Source organism: Abrus precatorius, unplaced genomic scaffold (genome assembly GCF_003935025.1).
Source record: "Abrus precatorius isolate BTA unplaced genomic scaffold, Abrus_2018 Scaffold5, whole genome shotgun sequence".
Classification (NCBI taxonomy): domain Eukaryota; kingdom Viridiplantae; phylum Streptophyta; class Magnoliopsida; order Fabales; family Fabaceae; genus Abrus; species Abrus precatorius.
In genome coordinates, this window is record NW_020874395.1 from 15,132,438 (window position 1) to 15,159,193 (window position 26,756).

General features: G+C 30.5%; 4 protein-coding genes across 4 annotated transcripts; all 4 read right to left on the reverse strand.

Moving 5' to 3' along the window:
• Nucleotides 1-1,581: 1,581 nt before the first annotated feature.
• Nucleotides 1,582-6,805, reverse strand: LOC113866773 (PR5-like receptor kinase). Its single transcript, XM_027501572.1, has 6 exons — nt 6,703-6,805; nt 6,450-6,590; nt 5,439-5,555; nt 4,229-4,456; nt 3,684-3,722; nt 1,582-2,684 (listed from the first exon to the last, which is right to left on the reverse strand). The coding sequence occupies exons 1-6, from the start codon at nt 6,803-6,805 to the stop codon at nt 1,582-1,584; spliced, it is 1,731 nt and encodes a 576-aa protein (XP_027357373.1).
• A 2,274-nt stretch (nt 6,806-9,079) lies between these two features.
• On the reverse strand, nt 9,080-14,997 carry LOC113868095 (LEAF RUST 10 DISEASE-RESISTANCE LOCUS RECEPTOR-LIKE PROTEIN KINASE-like 2.5). Its single transcript, XM_027503661.1, has 6 exons — nt 14,808-14,997; nt 14,567-14,626; nt 14,315-14,454; nt 13,207-13,336; nt 11,859-12,110; nt 9,080-11,376 (listed from the first exon to the last, which is right to left on the reverse strand). Exon 6 carries the CDS (start codon nt 10,369-10,371, stop codon nt 9,286-9,288), a length of 1,086 nt encoding a protein of 361 aa, XP_027359462.1. The 5' UTR covers nt 10,372-11,376; nt 11,859-12,110; nt 13,207-13,336; nt 14,315-14,454; nt 14,567-14,626; nt 14,808-14,997; the 3' UTR covers nt 9,080-9,285.
• Nucleotides 14,998-15,988: 991 nt separating this feature from the next.
• On the reverse strand, nt 15,989-17,071 carry LOC113866774 (LEAF RUST 10 DISEASE-RESISTANCE LOCUS RECEPTOR-LIKE PROTEIN KINASE-like 2.5). Its single transcript, XM_027501573.1, has one exon. It carries the CDS (start codon nt 17,069-17,071, stop codon nt 15,989-15,991), a length of 1,083 nt encoding a protein of 360 aa, XP_027357374.1.
• A 4,863-nt stretch (nt 17,072-21,934) lies between these two features.
• LOC113866775 (LEAF RUST 10 DISEASE-RESISTANCE LOCUS RECEPTOR-LIKE PROTEIN KINASE-like 2.4) lies at nt 21,935-25,665 on the reverse strand. The gene is made up of 3 exons (XM_027501574.1): nt 24,837-25,665; nt 23,558-23,593; nt 21,935-23,358 (listed from the first exon to the last, which is right to left on the reverse strand). Exons 1-3 carry the CDS (start codon nt 25,663-25,665, stop codon nt 22,253-22,255), a joined length of 1,971 nt encoding a protein of 656 aa, XP_027357375.1. The 3' UTR covers nt 21,935-22,252.
• Between the last annotated feature and the right edge of the window lie 1,091 nt (nt 25,666-26,756).

Below are 26,756 nucleotides of genomic sequence, written 5' to 3' on the forward strand. Positions count from 1 at the left end.
AAATGCTCTTCACGAAGGTCAAAACCTGCAAGCAAGTGTCATATGTTATGGTTTTTTGTTTTTATCAAAAACATAAGCTAATATTATAATAAATAATAATTAAGTCTACTAATAATATGATCAATTATTAACTAATTTCAAGCATTTAATATTAATCTATATGAAAAATAATATAGGCTTTAACCCAAGAGCCCATAATGCTAAGAATTAGGATTAATATTTTATGTATTTAGTTAAATTTTCGTGCTTAACAATTATGTAATATTTCACAACTCATGGACTCTGCTCAGCGAGAGTGACTATCACTTTTCAGAGAATTCAAAGATATCTTCTCTTCACAGAGAAGTCTCATGTCTCCATATATCTCCCCGCCGTGTCCTTTCTACCCTCAAACAAACCTAAGGCTCAGTCAGTTCACCTCTTAGTAAGACTTGTGATTGGACAAGTAAGGTCTAATAGCCACCACTGTAAGTTCTTTGTCCTTTCAGCAAGTCTCCAGGTATTCCACGTCCCAATGGGCTCTATCTCATCACTGGACCCGGATTCTCTCCGGAATTGGACATCCTGTCACGTTGATTTTGCATTTTCACTTAAGTTAAAAAATTTTGTTTAAACGAAAATATAAAATTTTACTTGACTGAACAGTTCAGTTCGCGCCAAAACAGGAGAGAATCCCAGTCCCTCACGACCTCCTTCCCCTACTGTCACTTGCGTAGGAGTAGTCTGAGAAATATGATAACTTTCATAATAAGGATATATTTTCAACAAATAAGTTAAAAAAACTCTATTATAAATTATCATAGTGTTCTAATTTCATATAATCTCTTTTCATTAAATTTTACTTACACCATAGGCAACAAATACGACTGCAAGTGTATCAAAAGTGCATATGTAATGATTTTTGAAGTATCCGTGTATTAGTGCTTGGCCCGTATAAAAAGGAATGATCAGAGAATTAAAGTTCTTGTTAGACATATAAATGTTCTTAAATCTGAACTTAACTGGTAACAACTTTATATGTGGAAAAAAATAATGCTTCATCATATGACATTAATGAATCGAAGTGTAATGGTGGTTCTGATAATGGCAGTGAGATTTTAATGGATCAAAGCAGAAATTTAATTCTACGTCACAAATATTAGAAATTCCACACGGAGAAAAGCTGTTGATCATACTTTGTTGAACTGACAGATGAAAAAACACCAAATAAGACACTCCACAGTGAAAAGAAAGAAGTAATGAAAGAGGGAAATTATTCTTATTATTTACCAAGTCATTTCCTCCTCCTCCTCATGCCATAAATCCTAGTCTTTGATAGTTTTCTCTTTTCAGCCATATCTGCCACTTGTCTTTGTGTTGAACTTTTTTTTATCATACTTATACACTTTAATTTGTGTTGTTACAATAAAGTTATCCTACACAATTGGTATATGTCTTTTGCAATCAATGTAGTAACAGTTAAAGTTTAACACACATGTGAGATCCATTTGGTTTTCAGGAAGTCTGAAAAGTACCAAACAAATATGTTGACTGGTCCATTTTACAATATAACTTAAAGGCTTAGCCCAAAATGCAATAAAATTAATTAGAAGAGGAAGACTCTGTTCCCGTTCTAGTAGGAGAAGAAAGCAAAGGTTTTGGTGGAATTTCCAAGGAATTCATGCTGCCTTCCAACATATCTACCACTCTACTCATTGTAGGCCTGTCATTTGGAAATGTTTGAATGCACCATAAACCCACTATGGTCATTCTCTTTGCAATCTCATTTTCTTCTATGGTCATCACCTCATCTGGTCTTATATCATTGTCCAATTCAAGCCTCTTGTATACCAAATGTGGGAAGAATATTTCACTTGTTTGACTTGCTTCAGCATTAATATTCTTCCTCCCTCCCACCATTTCTAGCAGCATCATTCCATAGCTATAAACATCAGACTTATGTGAAACTCCACCAAAATGTCTATTGCACATTTCTGGAGCTACATATCCCATTGTCCCTCTAGCATCTGACATGGAGATAATGCTCTCTTTCCTTGGACAGAGCTTTGCTAGCCCAAAATCTGATATCTTGGGGCAGAAATTCTCATCCAAAAGAATATTATGTGGTTTTATGTCAAAATGTAAAATTCGAGTTTTGCATCCCCTATGCAAGTACTCCAAACCATGAGCTATTCCTATTGCAATTTGATACAAATTCTCCCAGCTCAAAGATGCAATGGTTTCAGGCCCTTTATTGTAAATGTACTTATCAAGGGAACCATTTGCCATAAACTCATAGATGAGAGCTTTCTTCTGGCCTTCCAAACAAAATCCAAGAAGGGTGACAACATTAACATGAGAGGTTCTAGTAATGCTAGCAACCTCATTGATAAAATCTTCGCCATTTCCTTTGGATGATTTCAACAATTTTACAGCCACAGGGTAACCAGTGGGTAGCTTTCCTTTATATACGGCACCAAAACCACCTTGACCCAGTTTATCTTTGAAGTAATTGGTCATTTTCTTGACTTCTGAAAATTTGTATCTTTTCTGTGCTAGAGCTCTATGCTCTTTTAAGAATGCTTCAATATGTAGGTCACTTTTTGTGGTGAACCAAAGTTTGACTTGCATTGATAATGACTTGTATCTATAACAACAAATTACGATGCACATCAATATTGCTGACATGATCCCACTTGCAATACCTGTTAACACAATATAGTAGAAGAACCAGCAGTTCAGAAACAATTGATAGCCTTTATTTTGAAAAGTTAATTTTTATTAGTTTAATACGTGCCCGGCAATCTAAGCCTTAATAAATAAGAGGTATAGTGTCCTGATTTTCCTATGAAAATTAATGTTAGGCTTGCTAATTATAAAATCCCTTCTCAATCTCTACCAAATGCTATGCTGGAAATAGTTGAATGGCAAAACTGTTGAACATAAAAAATCATTTATGTGCTTTCATTCAATAACAATTTTTTTTAAGATATTTTATGACATGCATGGTGTCGGTGTCTAAACCCATATAACCAATAGTCTAAAAATTCCAATCCTTGTTTTCCTTTTCGTCTAAAAAAATATCAAATTTTATAATAAGGTAGAGTGAGTCCGTGCATTATGTGTCCATGCTTCAAGCACAAAAGATTCCTTTGCGAGTGTGATAGGCAAATAGTTCATATGATTTTTCTAGGTTCAACAAAAGGACTTACATTACAATTAAACTACTGATCTTTTAATAACAAGTATTTGTTAGGAAGAGCATATAGACAACCTATGAAAGCACTTTATAACTCACATAAGTTCTTTTTAACATATTTCAACAAGTTTCTTAATATAACTTATTAGAATAAATTATTGTCATTTTATCCTAACAAGCTTCATGTCAAATTTGTGGCATAAGTCATCGCATAAAAATAACTTATTGAATAAGTGCTTAAATTAGTTGTGTATCAGTTGCTCCGAAAGAATACTGTTGTTTATTCTGTCTTGGCCGATTCTAAAGGCTATTTTTCTTTTCCGAAGAACTTCGAAGTTATTTCCAAATGTGCAAGTCTTATTTTGGATTCGGCAACAAGGGCAGAAGGCACGGTCTAAGATTGTCTATATAATTGTTTTTTCATTGCAGATGGATTACGCATTTGTCATAAAAGTAACTCACGAAATAGTGAAAAAGGAAAGTAAAAGGATAATTGATCTGTTACCTATGGCGATTTTCCATGAACCAACATGGTGGTGATTACCTGCAACAGTAAGAATTGATAGAAATGGGGTGTGGTTAGAGTGATATAAATTTTTTAGGAATGTTCTTTAGATAGGAAGAAAATATCCTATCATCCTATTCGTAGTAATCACTTGAAAATGAAAGGGGAATGACAAATAACGCATATATGGGAGCGTTTATTGTTACTTCTATTTAAGAAATTTTTATGTAAAATACATTGACTATTAGTATGGTTGCAAGAGAGATAAAAAAGAACATTTTAGACAAAAATCACTTATATGGAAGTAACAATAGATACTTAGGAGTGACAATAGACACACCCTACATATATGATGACATTATTTCAATTATCATATCTTCTTCATATTTCACTCTACTATATTATAAAACTTAAACTAAAGAACTCAATCATGTCTAGGAAATGGAGTTGCTCTTTTATACGACCAAAGTTGATGTTAGTTATCATTTGGCTTCTCAAAGTATGTTCAGTTATCATTATGAGAACATAATATAATATAAACTGACCTGATGCTGGTGATGGTGGTGGTGATGGTGGTAAAAATGTTGGTGTTGGTGAAGGTGTTGGTGATGGGGATGGTGGAAGAAGTGGTGATGATGGTGGTATTGAATGCAATGGCGATGATGATGATGGTGATAATCGATGAGCTGAATGTGATGGCGATGATGATGGTGAGGATCGAGGTGACGCTGAACTTCTGAGACAGCTTCGATATCGAGAGCCAGAACTGCATACTGTTTTTAACATTTTTAGTTCAAAATTATGAAACATGCTGATGTATTTACAGAGTACATAACAAATGAGAGGTGAGATTTAAGGATTTATAATCATAACTATTAAATATTACGATAATTGGTATAATAAATTATTAAATGTTACGTGATAACTTAAATAATAAAATTTTACGTTAATCACTTTATTAGAAATTTAGAACACAGTGCAAGTTTTACTTCTCACACAGTTAACCACTTGTTTAACGTGTAAGACTCAAGGCATTTCATTGAATATTTTTGTTTCGCTTGAATATCAAAAATAGAAAAAAAAATTGACCTAAGACTCAAGTTAAACAATTAATAACAATAATATTTTATTAAAATTATTTATTATACTTTTATAATTTTAATATAATAAATATAGACTTTGAATAAAATCATTAATTTTAAATATTTAAATTCAACTCAAAAGAAACTTTTTCACACATAAAATAATTTGTCATACATTTAAGAATGTTAAATATGTGGCTATTTTTTTTAGAAATGAATAATATTGCATATTTAAATATATGTTACATTATTAATATGCAAAAATACAGATTATGTTTAAAATTTAAAAATTAAAATTAATTTTATTATTATTATTATTATTTTAGAAGTAAGAAAGTCTACTTAAATCGTGTTATATATATATAATCTACGAGTTCTACCCATTAAGCTAAATGGGACTGTTTTTTGGGTTGGCATTTACTTTATGTTAGAACTCAAATTAATAGTCATTAAAGTAATAATTAACATGTGTAAAAATAATTTTCAGAAATTTGTACATTTTTAAAATGCCCAATAAACCACACAATGCTAACAATGAATAATTACCATAAAAATACTAACTCTTAATTTTAATGTAAGAATTTCTCAGAAGCTACTTGGCTTGTCAAAGAAAACAAAATAAAATAAATAATTTTGAAGAACCTGATTAAATTAGAATAAGAAGAAGCCATACCCGTAGCAGAAGCAGAACTAGAAGAATTAACAGTGTACACTATTCTCATTCTTTTAACCCTCACCACATTGGCAGAATCACTTCCCAATGAGCTTCTGCTGCTGCTGTTGTTGCAATCTGTTTACCAAAATATTTTCATTAACAATGAATTTTTATATATTAAATTTAAACGTTTACTTTTGAAGTATAATTTTCGAGATTTTTAAAAAATGAGTCAAGTAATTTCTTCTACATTAATTTTTTATTTTATTGGAAGAATAATTATTTAAAGATTAAAATGTTGAGAGAAAAGAAGAGACAAAATTACAAATCCAAAAATATATATATTAGAAATATACAGACCTGTGACATAGAAAAAAGAGCACAAGTCTAAATAATAATAAAAAATAATTGAAGTAAACATCCAAAATAAAAATTGCAACCGGTGCAAAACTAGTTGGATTTGAAGAAAAATGTTGAAATATTAACTCACAAAATTGTAAACTTTCGTTTATTAAACATCATCCTAAACTAATAAAAAAATCCTCACAATTAGTTTTAGGAGTGTTAAATAATAAAATTCACACGCTAATGGATAAATAAATATATAAAAAATGATACTAAATATTTTAGGAGTGTTAACTCTCACATTTTTAAATGAAAATGACACTCAAATTCTAATAAAAAATTCAATTTTAAACTAAATATTTAAAATTAAAGAGATTAAAATAACAATAAAAATAAAAGAAAATATGTTTGATTTTTCTTTTAAAAAGAATTTTTTATTTTTAAACATAACGTATAGTATAAATTGGATTATATTTATTTTTTAAAAGAAAATCAAATATGTTCTTTGACATTTTTATTTTTATTCTAAAAATTGTGTCTTATTTTAATTCAGTTTTTTTTATATTAATGCAGGAACAGTAAACACAAAAAAATTATTTTTAGTATTTTCTGTACAAATATTTAAAAAAAATGATTTTTCTGAAACTAAACCATCACTAATTAAGCCAGGTTTAGGAAACATACCTTCCCTGCCATTGCAGGAGCTGTAGACATCAACTTTAAGGTTGTCTTGTGCATTCCCATTTCTGAAAGACTCATGGTGCCCGTTACTGCCTTTGTCGTCAACTTTGACTGTTTCCAAGTCCTCGTTTAGATGCTTTCTACCTGCAATCATTACCCCATCAATAATTGCAATTAGTGTTGAGGCTACTTAATCAAGCGAAACCAAAATTAACTCGAAAAGTGTTTAATTACAAATTAAATACGTTATACATACCCTTAAGTGCAGAGGCAGTGTTGAAATTGACATTAGTGCTACTTGGATGAAGAAGAGTTGCAGTTAAAGATAAGACGTAAAGGAGAGGGATAACACGGAACATGAGGAAATAGAGTTTAGATCCGTATGATATGAATTAAAATGGTTAAATTTGTGAGTTAAGAGTTAAGAGTTAAGAGTTAAAGAGAATCATTGTAGTTAGACCATAACTTTAGCAATTAATAATTTAATCAAACAAAAGTAAATCAACCCAAGACTTAAGTGTCGTTCAAAAATTGTAATTTGTAGGAGAGAGAGATTTATAATTTTATTCAATAAAAATTATAAAATAATAAAATCACGTTAAAATTTTGTAAACATAAATGATATTGTTGAAGTTATTTTTAAAATACAATATTATTCACTTAACTACAAAATTTATAAATTTTCGATAATTAAATTCTAAAAACTACATTTAGATAATCATTTAGATGATAAAATAAATCTTTAAACAATAGTATTAATAAGATAATTTATCAACTATTGAGTTAATCTTATGAGTAAATATTATAATATATGAGTATATGATAAAAATTTTGTATATAAATATCTTGTGGAATATAGAATACTTTAAGAAAAATTAAAATTAATTTTTTTAAAATAAGGTTTACCGATTTTAGACTGTGTTTGATAAATTAAGCTAAACGTTGAAAGTTTATGGCTTTTAGATGTGACTGAAAGCTTATAAATATATAAATAGTTTATAAAATTAAAATTATTTAACAAATTAGTTATGTAATTAACTTATTTGTGTTAAATGATTTAAAAAAATATTTAATTTTATATTAACCTAATATAAAATTAATTCCTACTTATTTTATTTATTTACAGTTAATTAATTAAATAATTGCATAGAAAAATAAAATTTTTCTTCATGTATATTTGAATATAAAATATTATAAGTTATATTTTTTTAATATAAAATATATTTGGATAAAAGAAATAAGAGAGTAGATAAAAAATAAAAAAAGAAACATGAATGAGACTTTTGTTAATGTAAAGAGAAAAAAAAAACAAGATTAATGTATGTATATCAATAAATTACAAGTTTCTAAATAAAATACAAGCTATTAGCAAAAAATAAAATAATACAAACTACTTTTACTAAATATAATTATAATAATTAAATTTTAAACTACCATATAATAACTTTTTAACGTGATTAAGTGAAAACATAAAAAAAAATTAAATTTGACACAGAAAAAACTAATTATCAAATAAAAAACACACTCAGTCATTTATCAGTAAAGACAATCTCAATTAATATCATCACAACTAATACAAGAAGTAATTATATTTATTTATTATCTCAAGCTATTTTATTTATTTATATTTTAGATTATCAGAACAATTCTAGCTATGTTCTTTTATGGTGTTGTCCTTACTAATGTTTGGTGGATCCTTGTTGAGAGACTTTGACTAGACCCAACATCTACGCGATAACATGTCAATGGTGAAATTAAAAGGTGCCCTTTGCCCTCAAACTTCTCCCCAGCTGTACAGATTGAAGAAGGAACCTCTCTCTTTACTCTAGCTTTTCTCAAGTCACCTCAGCTTGTTTGTTTACTTTAGACTTTATTAGCAAACGCGTTTACACGGTTACTGAGATAGATAAAATACGTTTTATCAGAGACATTTTAAGGCGTAATTGTTTCTAGTATACAATTTCTTTTTTTTTGAAAAGTCAAAATAATTTTCTATTGTTTAAAACCTTGTGAATCACATTAAATGATTGTGTGTTGTTCTCTATCTTTATTCTTTTTCTTCTATTTGCTTGCAGCACCATAGTCAAAAAATACGAATGCGTGTGTCATACGTGTATATGTGATGATTTTAAAATTATCAGTAGTGCATTGGTGCTTGCCGTATATACAGGAATGATCAGAAAATTGAAGTTCTTGTTAGACATATAAATGTTTCTTAAATTTGACCTTAACTGGTAACAACTTTATATGTGGAAAAAAATAATGCTTCTTTATATGACATTAATGAATCAAAGTGTAATGGTGGTTCTGATAATGGAAATGAGATTTTAATGGATCAATGCAGAAATTCAATTCTCAGACACAAATATTAAAAATTCCACACGGAAAAAAGCTGTTGATCATACTTTGTTGAACTCATAGATGAAACAATACCCAATAAGACACTCCACAGTGAAAAGAAAGAAGTAATGAACTGAAAGAGGAGTTCAAGAATAAGGAGACCCGCCAGAGGGGAATTATTCTTATTATTTGCCAAGTCTTTTTCTCCTCCTCGTGCCATAAATCCTAGTCTTTAATATTCACTTTTCAGCCGTATCTGCCACTTGTCTTTGTTTTGGATTTTTTTTTTTATCACAATTATACACTTTAATTTGGCTTGTTATAATAAAGTTATCCGACACAATTGGTATGTCTTTTGCAATCAATGTAGTAACAGTTAAAGTTTAACACACATGTGAGATCCATTTGGTTTTCAGGAAGTCTGAAAAGTATCAAACAAATATGTTGACTGTTCCATTTTACAATATAACTTGAAAGCTTAGCCCAAAATGCAATAAAATTAATTAGAAGAGGAAGACTCTGTTCCCGTTCTAGTAGGAGAAGAAAGCAAAGGTTTTGGTGGAATTTCCAGGGAATTCATGCTGCCTTCCAACATATCTACCACTCTACTCATTGTAGGCCTGTCATTTGGAAATGTTTGAATGCACCATAAACCCACTATGGTCATTTTCTTTGCAATCTCATTTTCTTCTATGGTCATCACCTCATCTGGTCTTATATCATTGTCCAACTCAAGCCTCTTGTATACCAAATGTGGGAAGAATATCTCACTTGTTTGACTTGCTTCGTCATTAATATTCTTCCTTCCTCCCACCATTTCTAGTAGCATCATTCCATAGCTATAAACATCAGACTTATGTGAAACTCCACCAAAATGTCTATTGCACATTTCTGGAGCTACATATCCCATTGTCCCTCTAGCATCTGACATGGAGATAATGCTCTCTTTCCTTGGACAGAGCTTTGCTAGCCCAAAATCTGATATCTTGGGGCAGAAATTCTCATCCAAAAGAATATTATGTGGTTTTATGTCAAAATGTAAAATTCGAGTTTTGCATCCCCTATGCAAGTACTCCAAACCATGAGCTATTCCTATTGCAATTTGATACAAATTCTCCCAGCTCAAAGATGCAATGGTTTCAGGCCCTTCATTGTAAATGTACTTATCGAGGGAACCGTTTGCCATAAACTCATAGATGAGGGCTTTCTTCTGGTCTTCCAAACAAAATCCAAGAAGGGTGACAACATTAACATGATAGGTTCTACTAATGCTAGCAACCTCATTGATAAAATCTTCGCCATTTCCTTTGGATGATTTCAACAATTTTACAGCCACAGGGTAACCAGTGGGTAGCTTTCCTTTATATACGGCACCAAAACCACCTTGACCCAGTTTATCTTTGAAGTAATTGGTCATTTTCTTGACTTCTGAAAATTTGTATCTTTTCTGTGCTAGAGCTCCATGCTCTTTTAAGAATGCTTCGATATGTAGGTCACTCTTTGTGGTCAACCAAAGTTTGACTTGCAATGATAATGACTTGTGTCTATAACAAGAAATTATGATGCATAACAATATTGCTGTCATGATCCCACTAGCAATACCTGTTAAAACATTATAGTAGTAGAATTGGGAGTTCAGAAACAATTGATAACCTTTATTTTGGAAAGTTAATTTTTATCAGTTTAATGTGTCCGGCAATCTAAGCCTTATAAGAAGTATAGCGTCCAGATTTTTTCTATGAAAGTTAATATTAGGCTTGCTAATTATAAAATCCCTTCTCAACCCCTTCCAAATGCTACGCTGGAAATAGTTGAATGGCAAAACGGTTGAACAAAAAATCATTTTTGTGCTTTCATTCAATAACTTAATTTTTTAAGATAGTTTACGACATGCATTGTATCGGTGTCTAAACCCATATAACCAGTAGTCTGAATATTCCAATCCTTCTTTCACCTTTCGTCTAAAAAATATCAAATTTTATATAAGGTAGAGTGAGTCTGTGCACTATGTGTCCATGCTTCAAGACTTTGCGAGTGTGCTAGGCAAATAGTTATATGCCTTTTGTAGATTCAACAAAAGGACTTGTATTACAATTAAACTACTGTTTCGAAGACCTTATAGACAACCTGTGAAAGCAGTTCACATAAGTTCTTTTGAACATATTTCAACAAGTTTCTTAATATAACTTAATAGAATAAATTGTTGTCATATTATCCTAACAAGTTTCATAGTTAAATTTATGGCATAAGTCATTGCATAAAAATAACTTATTGAATTAGTGCTTAAATTAGTTGTGTATCAGTTGCTCCCAAAGAATACTGTTGTTTATTCTGTCTTGGCCGATTCTAAAGGCTATTTTTCTTTTCCAAAGAACTTCAAAGTTTTTTCCAAATGTGCAAGTCTTATTTTGGATTCGGCAACAAGGGCAGAAGGCACGGTCTAAGATTGTCTATATAATTGTTTTTTCATTGCAGATGGATTACGCATTTGTCATAAAAGTAACTCACGAAATAGTGAAAAAGGAAAGTAAAAGGATAATTGATCTGTTACCTATAGCGATTTTCCATGAACCAACATGGTGGTGATTACCTGCAACAGTAAGAATTGATAGAAATGGGGTGTGGTTAGAGTGATATAAACTTTTTAGGAATATTCTTAGTAATCACTTGAAAATGAAAGGGGAATGACAAATAACACATATATGGGAGCGTTTGTTGTTACTTCTATTTAAGAAATTTTTATGTAAAATACTTTGACTATTAATATGGTTACAAGAGAGATAAAAAAGAACATTTTAGACAAAAATCACTTATATGGAAGTAACAATAGATACTTAGGAGTGACAATAGACACACCCTACATATATGATGACATTATTTCAATTATCAGATCTTTTTTATATTTCACTCTACTATATTATAAAACTTATATTGAGACTAAAGAACTCAATCATGTCTAGGAAATGGAGTTGCCCTTTTATACTTACCAAAGTTGATGTCAGTTATTATTTGGCTTCTCAAAGTATGTTCAGTTATCATTATGAGAACATAATATAATATAAACTGACCTACCTTGTGCTGGTGATGGTGATGGTGGTAAAAATGTTGGTGTTGGTGGTGGTGAAGATGTTGGTAATGGTGATGGTGGAAGAAATGGTGATGATGGTGGTATTGAATGTAATGGCGATGATGATGGTGATAATCGAGGAGTTGATGATGATGGTGATGCTCGATGAGTTGAATGTGATGGCGATGATGATATTGAAGTCGACGCTGAACTTTTGTTACAGCTTCGGTGTCCAGAGTGAGAAATAGAACTGCATGCTGTTTAACATTTTTAGTTCAAAATTATGAAACATGCTGATGTAATTTTTCTTCTACTAACAGATCTTGATGATATATTTACAGAGTACATAAAAAATGAGAGGTGAGATTTAAGGATTTATAGTCTTAACTATTAAATATTACGATAATTGGTATAATAAATTATTAAATGTTACAGATTTTACGTTAATCACTTTATTAGAAATTTAGAACACAGTGCAAGTTTTACGTCTCACACAGTTAACCACTTGTTTAACGTGTAAGACTCAAGGCATTTCATTGAATATTTTTGTTTCGCTTGAATATCAAAAATAGAAAAAAAAATTTGACCTAAGACTCTAAGTTAAACAATTAATAACAATAATATTTCATTAAAAATATTTATTATACTTTTATCATTTTAATATAATAAATATATTTTTAATAAAAATTATTATTTTTAAATATTTAAATTCAACTCATAAGAAACTTTTTCACGCGTAAAATAATTTGTCATACATTTAAGAATGTTAAATATGTGGCTGTTTTTTAGAAGTGAACAATGTTGCATATTTAAATATATGTTACATTATTAATATGCAAAAATACAGATTGTGTTTAAAGTTCAAAAATTAAAATTAATTTTGTATCATTATTATTTTAGAAGTAAGAAAGTCCACTTAAATCGTGCCATATATATATATAGTATGTATATATAATCATAAAATTTCTCCTGGGGTAAAGGAAAATTAATTTTAAGGATATAAAGATCGAACCCTATCTAGGAGTTCTACCCATTAAGCTAAATGGGACTGCTCTTTTTGGTTGGCATTTGCTTTATGTAAGAACTCAAATTAGTGGTCATTAAATTAATAATTAACAGGGGCAAAAATAATTTTAAAAAATTTGAGCATTTTTAAAATGCCCAATAAACCACATAATGTTAGCAATTAATATTTACAAAAAAAAAAAACTATCTGTTAATTTTAATATAAATGAATTAATATAAAATCTCGTACTTATGTAAGATTTTCTGAGAAGTTACTTGGCTTGTCAAAGAAAATAAAATAAATAATTTTGAAGAACCTGATTAAATTAGAATAAGAAGAAGTCATACCAGTAGGTGATTTCCACAGAAGCAGAACTAGAAGATTTAACAGTGTACGCTATTCTCATTCTTTTAACCCTCACCACATTGGCAGAATCACTTCCCAATGAGCTTCTGCTGCTGCTGCTGTTATTGCAATCTGTTTACCAAAATATTTTCATTAACAATGAACTTTTATATATTAAATTTAAATGTTTACTTTTGAAGTATAATTTGTGAGATTTTTAAAAAATGAGTCAAGTAATTTCTTCTACATTAATTTTTTATTTTATTGGAAGAATATTTATTTAAAGATTAAAATGTTGGGAGAAAAGAAGAGACAAAATTACAAATTCAAACATATATATATATAGAAAAGAGGACAAGTCTAAATAATAATAAAAAAGACCTGAAGTAAACATCAAAAATAAAAATGAATTAAAAAAATACAAATTACAGCTGATGCAAAACTAGTTCGATTGGAAGAAAATATTGAAATATTAACTCAAAATTGTAAACTTTCGTTTATCAAACAACTGCGCACTCAAATCATTGGTCAATGAACGCCAATCTATCATTCTAAACTAACAAAAAAATTTCACAATTAGTTTTAAGAGTTTTAAATAATAAAATTCACACGCAAATGGATATATATATATATATATATATATATATATATATATATATATATATATATATATACTAAAAATCTTTTAGACAAACAAATTACTCAAACTTAATTATATTAATCAAGCTTAAATTCACTCTCACATTTTAAAATAAGAATGATACTCAAATTCTAATAAAAAACTCAATTTTAAACTAAATATTTAAAATTAAAGAGATTAAAATAAAAATAAAAGAAAGGATGTTTGACTTCTCTTTTAAAAAGGGTTTTTTATTTTTAAAAATAAAATATAGTACAAATATTTAAAAAATTAATTTTTTTAAATCAAATATGTTCTTTTACGTTTTTTATTTTTATTTTAAAAATTGTGTCTTATTTTTTTTTTAATAATGCAGGAACAGTAAACACAACAAAATTATTTTTCGTATTTTCTGTACAAATATTTAAAAAATAAAATAAAATTTCTGAAACTAAACCATCACTAATTAAAGCCAGATTTAAGAAACATACTTTCCTGCCATTGCAGGAGCTGTAGACATCAACTTTAAGGTTGTCGTGTGCATTCACATTTCTGAAAGACTCATGGTGCCCGTTACTGCCTTTGTCGGCAACTTTTACTGTTTCCAAGTCCTTGTTTAGACGCTTTCTACCTGCAATCATTACCCAATCAATAATTGCAATTGGTTTTGAGGCTACTTAATCAAGCCAAACCAAAATTAACTCGAAAAGTGTTCAATTACAAAGTAAATACGTTATACGTACCCTCAACCGCAGAGCCAGTGTTGAAATTGACATTAGTGCTACTTGGACGAAGAGTTGCAGCTAAAGATAAGAGGTAAAGGAGAGCGATAACACGGAACATGAGGAAATACAGAGTTTGGATCCATACGATGTATGATATGAAATAAAATGGTTAAATTTGTGTGATAAGACTTAAAGAGAATCACGGTAGTTTGACCATAACTTTAGCAATTAATAATTTCATCAAACAAAAGTAAATTACATGTAATTCTTTAAATGGACCGAAGACTTAGTAACCGTCGTTCAAAATTTGTCCTTTTATGGTGCTCTCCTTTCTAGAATTTGGAGTGTGGATCCTTGTTGAGAGATTTTAACTAGACCCATCATCTACGTTATAACATGTCAATGATGAAAATAAAAGGAGCCCTTTGCCCTCAAACTTCTCCTAAGTCACCTCAGCTTGTTTGTTTACTATAGACTTTATTAGCAAATGCGTTAACACGGTTATTGAGATAGATATAAAAACACGTTTTATCGGAGACATTTTAATGCCTGATTGTTTCTAGTATACAAATTGTTTTTTAGAAAAGTCAAAATAATTTTCTATTCTTTAAAACCTTGTGAATCACATTAAATTATTGTGTGTTGTTTTCTATCTTTATTCTTTTTCTTCTATTTGCTTGCAACACCATAGGCAACAAATACGAATGCGTGTCATACGTGTATATGTGATGATTTTTTAATTATCAGTAGTGCATTGGTGCTTGCCGTATATACAGGAATGATCAGAAAATTGAAGTTCTTGTTAGACATTTAAATGTTTCTTAAATTTGAACTTAACTGGTAACAACTTTATATGTGGAAAAAATAATGCTTCTTTATATGACATTAATGAATCAAAGTGTAACGGTGGTTTTGATAATGGCAACTAGATTTTAATGGATCAATGCAGAAATTCAATTCTCAGACACAAATATTAAAAATTCCACACGGAGAAGAGCTGTTGATCATACTTTGTTGAACTCAGAGATGAAACAATACCAATAAGACACTCCACAATGAAAAGAAAGAAGTAATGAACTGAAAGAGGAGTTCAAGAATAAAGAGACCCGCCAGAGGGAAATTGTTCTTATTATTTGCCAAGTCTTTTCCTCCTCCTCGTGCCATAAATCCTAGTCTTTAATATTCACTTTTCAGCCGTATCTGCCACTTGTCTTTGTTTTGGATTTTTTTTATCACAATTATACACTTTAATTTGGCTTGTTATAATAAAGTTATCCGACACAATTGGTATGTCTTTTGCAATCAATGTAGTAACAGTTAAAGTTTAACACACATGTGAGATCCATTTGGTTTTCAGGAAGTCTGAAAAGTATCAAACAAATATGTTGACTGTTCCATTTTACAATATAACTTGAAAGCTTAGCCCAAAATGCAATAAAATTAATTAGAAGAGGAAGACTCTGTTCCCGTTCTAGTAGGAGAAGAAAGCAAAGGTTTTGGTGGAATTTCCAAGGAATTCATGCTGCCTTCCAACATATCTACCACTCTACTCATTGTAGGCCTGTCATTTGGAAATGTTTGAATGCACCATAAACCCACTATGGTCATTTTCTTTGCAATCTCATTTTCTTCTATGGTCATCACCTCATCTGGTCTTATATCATTGTCCAACTCAAGCCTCTTGTATACCAAATGTGGGAAGAATATCTCACTTGTTTGACTTGCTTCAGCATTAATATTCTTCCTCCCTCCCACCATTTCTAGCAGCATCATTCCATAGCTATAAACATCAGACTTATGTGAAACTCCACCAAAATGTCTATTGCACATTTCTGGAGCTACATATCCCATTGTCCCTCTAGCATCTGACATGGAGATAATGCTCTCTTTCCTTGGACAGAGCTTTGCTAGCCCAAAATCTGATATTTTGGGGCAGAAATTCTCATCCAAAAGAATATTATGTGGTTTTATGTCAAAATGTAAAATTCGAGTTTTGCATCCCCTATGCAAGTACTCCAAACCATGAGCTATTCCTATTGCAATTTGATACAACTTCTCCCAGCTCAAAGATGCAATGGTTTCAGGCCTTTTATTGTAAATGTACTTATCAAGGGAACCATTGGCCATAAACTCATAGATGAGAGCTTTCTTCTGGGCTTCCAAACAAAATCCAAGAAGGGTGACAACATTAACATGAGAAGTCCTACTAATGCTAGCAACCTCATTGATAAATTCTTCACCATTTCCTTTGGATGATTTCAACAATTTTACAGCCACAGGGTAACCAGTGGGTAGCTTTCCTTTATATACGGCACCAAAACCACCTTGACCCAGTTTATCTCTGAAGGAATTGGTCATTTTCTTTACTTCTGAAAGTTTGTATCTTTTCTGTGCTAGAGCTCCATGCTCTTTTAAGAATGCTTCAATATGTAGATCACTCTTTGTGGTCAAACAAAATTTCACTTGCAATGCTATTGACTTGTATCTAAAATAAATTATAATGCATATCAATATTGCTGTCATGATCCCACTTGCAATGCCTGTTAAAACAATATAATAGAAGAATTGGGAGTTAACAAACAATAGATATCCTTTTATTTTAGAAAGTTAATTTTTATTAGTTTAATATGTGCCCGGCAATTTAAGCCTAAATAATAAGAGGTATAGCGTTCTGATTTTCGTATGAAAGTTAATGCTAGGCTTTTCCAATGATAAAATCTCTTCTCAACCCCTACCAAATGCTATGCTGGAAATAGTTGAATGGCAAAACTGTTGAACATAAAATCATTTTTATGTGCTTTCATTCAATAACTTAATTTTTAAAGATAGTTTATGACATGCATGGTATCGGTGTCTAAACCCATATAACCAATAGTCTTAAAAATTTCAATCTTTGTTTTCCCTTTCTTCTAAAAAAAATGTCAAATTTTATAATAAGGTAGTGTTAGTCAGTGCATTATATGTCCATGCTTCAAGCACAAAAGGTTTCTTTGCGAGTGTACTAGACAAATAATTCATATGCTTTTTCTAGGTTCAACAAAAGGACTTCATTACAATCAAACTATTGATCTTTAATAACAAGGACCTGTTTGGAAGAGCTCTCAATAAGGTTCTAATTATAACTTATTAAAATAAGTTGTTTTCAGCTTATCTTTCGTGATTAAATTTATGGCGTAAGTCACGTTTACAAATAACTTATTAAATAAGAACTTAAATTAGCTTTGTATCAGTTCAACAAAGAATACAGTTGATAATTCTGACTTGGCCGATTCTAGAGGCTAGTTTTATATTTCAAAGAACATCAAAGTTATTTCCAAATGTACAATTTTTATTTTGGATTCATCAACAAAGGCAGAAGACATGGTCTAAGATTGCCTATATTATTGTTCTTTCATTGCAGATGGATTACGCATTTGTCATAAAAGTAACTCATGAAATAGTGAAACAGGAAATCTAAAAGGATAATAGATCTATTACCTATAACGATTTTCCTTGAAACAGCATGGTGATTACCTGCAACAGTATGTACTGATAGAAATGAGGAGTGGAAAGAGTGATATAAATATTTTAGAAAGATCATTTAGATAGCAAGAAAACAACCTATGACGGTGGTGGTATTGAAAATAAAATGGGGAATGACAAATAACGCATACATGGCAGTATTTATTGTCACTTTATTTAAGAAATTTCTATGTACTTTGACTATTAATATGGTTATAAGAGAGAAAAAAGAAAACATTTTAAACAAAGATTATTTATATGGAAGTGACAATAGATACTTTGCACTGAGTGACAGAATACACACTCCAGATATGATGGCATTATTTCAATTATGATATATTTTTCCATAATTCACTCTCCTATGTAATAAAACTTCTACTGGGACTAAATAACTCAATCAAAGGGTTTTAACCACAGATCAAATACCATGTCTAGGAAATGGAGTTGCTCTTTTACTTACCAAAGTTGATTTTATTTATTATTTGGCTTCTGAAAGTATGTCCAATGTTATCATTATGAGAACATAATATAAACTGACCTGATACTGGTGCTGGTGTTGGTGTTGGTGGTAAAAATGCTGGGGCTGGTGTTGATATTAATGGTGGTGATAGTGATGGCGATGGCGATGGTGGAAGTAGTAGTGACGGTAGCAGTGATGGTGGTGGTATTGAATGTCTTAACTTAAATGATGGCGGCGGCGGCGGCGGCGATAATGATGGTGACAATCGAGGTGACGCGGTTGAATCTCCTTAACAAACTACTAGTGCTGTAGTTTGAAGAGCCAGCGCCACCAGATCCGGAGCCAGCGCCACCGGATCCGCAGTCTGTTAAACATTTTTTTTATCAAAATTATGAATACACGTTGATGTAATTTTTTCCTCTGCAAACAATTTTTGAAAATATATTTACAGAATACATAACAAATGAGAGGTGAGATTTAAGGATTTATAACCTTTAACTATTAAATACTACCATAACTGGTATAACAAAATTTGGCTTGAACATATTTTTTTAATAAAAATTTATTAATTTTAAATGTTTAAATTCAACTCAAAGAGTTAAAAGCTAACAAAACTTCACAATTTTAATAATAATAAAACTTTGTACACGTAAGAATTCTCAGAGATTATTTGGCTTGTCAAAGAAAACAAAAATAAAATAAATAAAATAATCATTTTGAAGAACCTAATCTAAATTAGAAAATGAAGAACTCATACCCAGCTCAAAAGCATTACGAGTCTTTCCCACAACTGTAAACGCTATTCTCCTTCTTTTAACCCTCGCCACGTTACCGGAATCACTTCCCGGTGAGCTTGTGCCGCTGCAACCTATGAATTTTTATATATTAAATTTAAACATTTACTTTTGAGAGTATAATTTCTAAAATTTTTAAAAATGAGTCAAGTAATTTCTTCCGCATTAAATTTTTATATTTTTATTTATTGTGAGAATAATTATTTAAAGATTAAAATGTTGGGAGAAAAAAGGAGACAAAATTACAAATCTATATATATAAAAAAAATTCAAAAACAAAAAGAGCACGGGCCCAAATAATGATAATAAAAAATTATTTATTAACAAATTTTGTTTTTATTTTCTTCTTAAACAGTTTTTAAATAATTTTTAAAATTTAAAAAAAAATAGAATCACAAAACTATAAATTTTCGTTTAACACAACTATCCATTCAAATTACTTATATATAATTCACACGCTCTCTCTTGCACTCTTAAATCAGGATCATACTCAAATTCTAATAAAAAAAAAAACTCAATTTTAAACCAAATATTTAAAATTAAAGAAATTAAAATAACAGCCAAAACAGAGACAAGGAAATAAAAGCAAAAGAGTCTATTTGGTTAGAGAATGTTCTCTATTTTTATTTTAAAAATTGTCATCTTAATTTTATTGTTTTTTTTTTTATAGTAGTACAGGAACAGTAAACACAAAAATTATTTTTAGTATTTTCTGTACAAATATTTTTAAAAAGTAAAATAAACTTTCTGAAACTAAACCACCACTAATTAAGCCAAATTTAACAGACATACTTTCCCTGCCATTACAGGAGCTGTAGACATAAACTTTAAGGTTGTCTTGAGCATTCACTACACTTTTGAAAGACTCATGTACTGTTTCCAAGTCCTTGTTTAGGTGCTTTCTACCTGCAATCACTACTTAATCAAGCAAAACCAAAATTAATTAAGGAAAAATTAAACCTCGAATATATATACTTACCCTTAAGCACAGATCCAGTGTTGAAATTGACACTGATTGGACGAAGAAGAGATGCAGTCAAAGACAAGAGGTAAAGGAGAGGGATAAACATTAGCAAAGATAATGACTTTGTATGATATGGAATAAAATGATTAATCATACATCAACCCAAGACTTTAATAAGGGTATGTCTTTATCTGTTCAAAAGTTAAAAGATTCATAAATGTAATTGATATATGTTAATCTCATTTTTAAAATAAGATTTCATTCCCTCTTCGTTAAAAGTATATTTTTTTACTTATTTGGATGGTCAATTTTACGGCCATTCTAATATTATGTGATTTAAAAAAAATTATATATTTTTTAAACATTTAATCAACATTTTTCTAAAAGAACTAATTATATTTATTTATTTATTTCATGGGTTATCAGAACAAGTCTAGCCAGAGTCTTCCCATGGTCCCTCCTACCTGTATTTAACTTTTCTCAACTGTAAAAATTAAAAAAGAACGGCGTTTACACGATTATTGAGATTGAAAAAATCACGTTTTATCGGAAAATATTTTAGGGCCTAATTGTTTTTAGTATACAAATTGATTTTTGAAAAAACCAAAATAATTTTCTATCATTTACATACTTCGTGCATGATATATATTTTTAGATGTTAATTTCAAAAACTCTTTTGGCTGAACGTAAAAATAAACAGCACTTATTTAACAATATAATATAACATATAAATTTAAATCTCTTTCTTTACAATACAAAATCAATAAAACATTAAATATTTTTTAAAATAATACACGCTTAATATTTAATTACTTTACACTTTCTCTTGAGTTTTTCCACTTCTTCATTGATACCGTTGGTGCCAATATTTACTGTATAGTTTTATGAATTGTCTTTTTTTATTACAGTGAAAACTAGATTTTCAGATTTTTTTAGTTTGAATGAAAATTTTAATTGGAAAACAAATTTTTAATTGAAAAAATATTGTAAAAGCTTTTAATGGGTGTAACTTGAAATAGATTGATTTAAAAATTACAATTAGAGGGTCTAGCAAGAACATAAAGAAATTAATTTCAAGTGGTGGAAGATTCTTGTATTGATCTAGTGGGTGAAGAAACAAAAGGTTTTGGGGGAATATTATTCAAAAGAATTCTTGCAAGTACTTCCAAGCATAAGTTCCAAACAAAATCTTTGTGTGGCAACATCAAATGTGAGAGGTGCTGGAGCCTAAGTTCCAAGTCCAACACAATAAATTGACTAGCCAAAGAAATTAACACTAAAGGAAGAGTCACTCTCGAAAGTACCATCGACTTTACTTGATGGAAAAATGAAACCATATTGATTTGTATGTGTAAATTTTGTGCAAGTTTCGTTAGCATTTTCTTTTGAGTTTTCCAAATTAAAAAGCATTCTTTATAAGAAAAAGTAGTTATGTTTGAGGTACAGATACCGAATTTTCAAGAAATGAAGCTCAAGATAACTCTTTTTTCCAATATGCAAAGTCAACCTACTTTGAAGCATGCATAAAATTTTATCCTTCAAAATAACGACAAGAGTAGCTTAAAATCAATTATTTATCTGAACATATTTTAGAGAAAAAAAGAAAGAAAAGAAAACCAGCTAAAACATTGATTTTGAATTTTATACAAGTTAACATCAGAAATTCTAAAATATGTAGCCATTGCATTCAATATCTATTCCACTATCAATATGTAGTTCAATCCTATCTTTTCATTGTCTTGAAATCTCTATCTTTCATAATAATTTTAAAAGAAAACATACATGTAAATATGTAATTTTTTTTTTTAAAAGAACAAGCTCAAATAATCTATCTCACTTATCTTATTTCTCAACGTATGCATGCATAGAATTTACTCCACGAATTGGTCTGGCTTTTGCATTCAATGTGATAATACTTGAAAAATATATAAGAGATCCACTTGCCTTATGTTGAGCGATCCTTTTTACAGCAAATGAAATTGATTTCAAGAAGTAGATGATTCTGGTATTGAACGAGTAGGAGAAGAAAGCAAAGGTTTTGGTGGCATTTCTAAGGAATTCATGCTTCCTCTCAACATATCTATGACTCTACTCATTGGAGGTCTATCTTTGGGCAATGTTTGAACGCACCACAAGCCCACTATGGTCATTATCTTTGTAATCTCATTTTCATATGTAGTCATATTCACCTCATGATCAGGTCTCAAATTGTTGCCCAGTTCAAGCCTGCTGTATACCCAATGTGGGAAGTATATCTCACTTGTGTGACTTGCTTCAGCATTAATGTTCTTCCTCCCTCCCACCATTTCTAGAAGCATCATTCCATAGCTATAGACATCAGATTTATGTGAAACCCCTCCAAAATGTCTATTCCATACTTCTGGAGCTACATATCCTATAGTCCCTCTAGCATCTGACATGGAAATAATGCTCTCTTTCCTAGGACAAAGCTTTGCTAGTCCAAAATCAGATATCTTGGGGCAAAAATTCTCATCCAAAAGAATGTTGTGTGGTTTTATGTCAAAATGTAAAATTCTAGTGTTGCATCCCCTATGCAAGTACTCTAACCCTCTAGCTATCCCTATTGCAATTTTATACAAAGTCTCCAAGTTCAATGATGAAGTGGTTTTAGGTCCCTTTTTGTATATGAACTTTTCTAGGGAACCATTGCACATAAACTCATATACAAGGGCTTTCTTGCGGCCTTCCAAACAATATCCAATAAGGGTGACAACATTCACATGAGAGGTTCTACTGATGCTAGCAACCTCATTCATAAAATCTTCATTGTTTCCTTTGGATGCATTCAATAACTTCACTGCCACAAGACTACCACTGGGTAGCATTCCTTTGTACACAGCACCAAAACCACCTTGTCCTAGTTTAATTTTGAAGGATTCGGTCATTTTCTTGATATCTGAAAACTTGTATCTTTTCAGAGTTAAGGTTCCGTGAATTTTTAAGAAAATTGCTTCAGTATCTTGGTTACTTTTGGTCAACAACCAAAATTTTCCAGACCATGTCGATAACTTGCTTCTAGAACAAAACATTGCAATGCATATCAGACATCCAGCAATTGTTCCTCCAACACCTATTAATAGACATTGTCAATGAAACCATTAATATATAGCAACTATTGCAGTCTTAGGATTAAGAATTAATCTTGTTTTGAATTGTGCTGGTGATGTTGAATGCTAGTGTTTTATTTTAGATTGCCTAATTTTCATATTTGGAATTTATTCTCATATTGCACGAAACAGTTAAAGAGATACATATAGTTAGAATTTTACCTATAATGACTTTCTTTTGCAAGTTCCAATGATTACCTGTAACAACAGTAGTATTCGCATAAAGAAGAGTATGTTGAAGTACTGGTGACTCAGTCTTGTTAGAAGTGTTTTAAAATTCAAAAAAGAATATTCTACTTGATTCAAAGACTAATACCAAACATGCAGGCATGATCACAATTCAGTATATATATATTAAATATAATGGCACGTTTAAAGGTAAATATTGGATTTAAAGAAACTCCAAAATTGACTATGGACTTTACAGTGAACCATAAGTATACACATTAGACTTGGAAAAAGTGTGGTACCTTTGGCTTTTTTTAAACCCAGGACATCAAACATATATGACATGAAACAAAAGTTTTGTTTTATATCTTTGATTGAATGTCCGAGAGATTATTATGCAACTTGGCGTGAGAAATTTGAGTCATCTTATTTCATCTAATTATGACCACTTAAATAGTATAATTATATGCTTTATTATATTTATTTATATCTTTTTCTCCTACCTATACCACATCAAAACTTAATTGCGTAAGAAAATATTCTAGGATAGTACCGTGAGTAATTTATTGTTATGGAATATATCTTCATTCTTTATTATAATTTTGTATACAAAATAAGATATCGTTGTGGTACAAACCACTTAATTTATAAACAATTCTTTTTTTTTTTATATTAACTCTGTCTTACATCTAATTTTCATATTCTCTTTTTTATCTTTCTATTCCTTTTTTTTTTCTCTTTACTATAATTTTTCATTTATAAAACAGAGGATCTCTACATAATTGATGGAGGGAATGACACGATTGAGAATTAAAGCGTAGATTTTGGAGAGGGGGAACGTTCAACTTTCGTGGAAGAGACTTAGAAGAAAGGAGTAAGAACCTAAGAGGAGGGGATTTCGAAAGGAAAGAGAAGTGCGACTTTATAAAAATCATCATGTGATAGAATTGTGACTTTATAAAAATCATCATGTGATAGAATTGTGACTTTCTCACCCAATATCATATTTGCATTGTAACTCAACAAAAATTATCGATTCAAGTTCATAAAACATAATATAATCTTACATCATACCTCTCAGCTACAAAAATCAAATTCACATGGGTGGAGCAGAAATTGAATTTGTATGTGGTACAATAGAATATAGATTTTGTTATGGGAACTGGTATGAATGAACAAAGCAAGGCACTAGCTTGAAAATTTGTGTTTGTATCTTTAAATGAAGAAGTTGAATTGTAGATAAGAGATAGAAGAGGGTAAAGGAAAAGCATACTTTTATATTCATCACTGTGACCATTGCAATTCAAAGCATCAGATCCATCCCGGCAATAACAGGTAAATTCATTGCTTCCTTTCCCTCCGCAAGCTCCTTTACTCTCCATGCACTCTATGCATTCTTGAAAGCCAGCATTATATTTCACCTCAAACCCACCAATGAAAGCATCTCTAAGAGCATTAATTCCACTTTTAGGATCAACAGGATGAGGAATGTTGCGTAAAGCCTGCACTTGGATTATACGGTTGCAGGCATTAAGTAGTTGCTCTATATCTTTGTCTGAATCATCCTCATCCACAAAGAAAGCATCTCGATTCTGATAACTATCATATGGACACAGAAAAGAGTGTCCAACACCATCATTGGGAACTCCAGAGGAACAATTCAAGAATATGGTGATGTTCTGTACATTTTCGGTATACTTGAAGAGAGTTGGGTCCAAACTAGTGTTGGCAAAATCCTTAGAACAAATACGCTCTTCGATTTCACCATAAGGAATGTCTTCCCTCCCCATTTTGATGGTGTAGTTGAGTATATTAATGTTGTGCACAAAGAAACTTTGGTTGCCCATCTGAATCGAACTATCCTTATTCTCGTCACATGAGAGCTTGAATGGGCCACCTCGCCCACAATATTGGGGTCTCATGTGACCATCCCAGAAAGGGTATGAGGCGGTCACACCTCCGCACATGTAAGGCCTGCTACAATTACTGTATTTGGTGTCTTCTTCATCACAGTGGTATTGTGCCAAATTTGTTAAGATGAAGAAAAAGATGGTGGCTATGGTTGTGAGGAGTAAGGGTGTGTTACGGATGTGATGATCCATTCTTATGTGCAAGGCCAAGCCAAGCTCTTTTCTTTCACTTGCTACACTGTTTTATATATCATATGCATCACCCATCACCATATAATATAAAGCAATTCCCAATCTCTAATAAGAAGAAGGAATGAAGGAAGGACGTGTTGTGTTGACCGTAGAGAACAAGAAATGCATTGGCATTAATGGCAGGCCATAGTTGATAGGGTTATAGAAAACAAGAGTCACCCACGAAACTACACCTCACTTTCCTACTTCTCTCTGTATGCCATTGACTTGACCAAAAGAATATCGAGTTCAAATTTTCTAAACGACCAAACTGCCACTGAAAATTTGTGAGTTTGGGTGTTTGGATATGATGATCCATTCGTATGTGCAATTCCCTTCCCTATACATAATGCTACACCTGCATCATTATAGTTTTTTCAGTGTTTTCTCAAAGTGTATTTGGGAAAAGTTTATTTTACTACTTGAAAAGCTTGTTTTAGGAGGAATAGGGCATCTTAAACTCACCGGACTTTTAGAAGCAGTTCTAGGAAAATGATGGCCACTGTTCCTACCACCGTGACCTTGTAAATAAAATAAATATTTTAAGAGGAAAAATAAAGACAAAATAAATTGAATTATTTATTAAATATTAAGATTTAAATGTGTTTTAAATTCATCTACTGAATACAAGGATCAACAAGTAAAAATTGTTCTAATTTAACATTTGATTGAGTTTAAGTTTCAATGATTGTCATGCCTATAGTTTAGAAAAAAAAATTAAATCCTATTTTTTTGTGAATTTTTTTGTTATATATATCATATTTAATTTAAATTTGAAATGTTAATACACTGTATCAAATTAAAGCTATCTTTTTTTTTTATAAAAAAATCTCATTATTATAATTTTAATAAATATTTATTTAATGTTAAATTTTTGAATTTTAACACAATCTACTAATAGAGATGAGAAAAATTATTAAGTTGATTACGTCTTAAATGATATATTTTTTTAATTTAACCATTCAAATATTTTTAATAAAATTTTATCGGATAAAATTTCTGCAATGCAGAAGATCTGTACTCTTATTTGTCTAGTATTTCACCATCTCTTT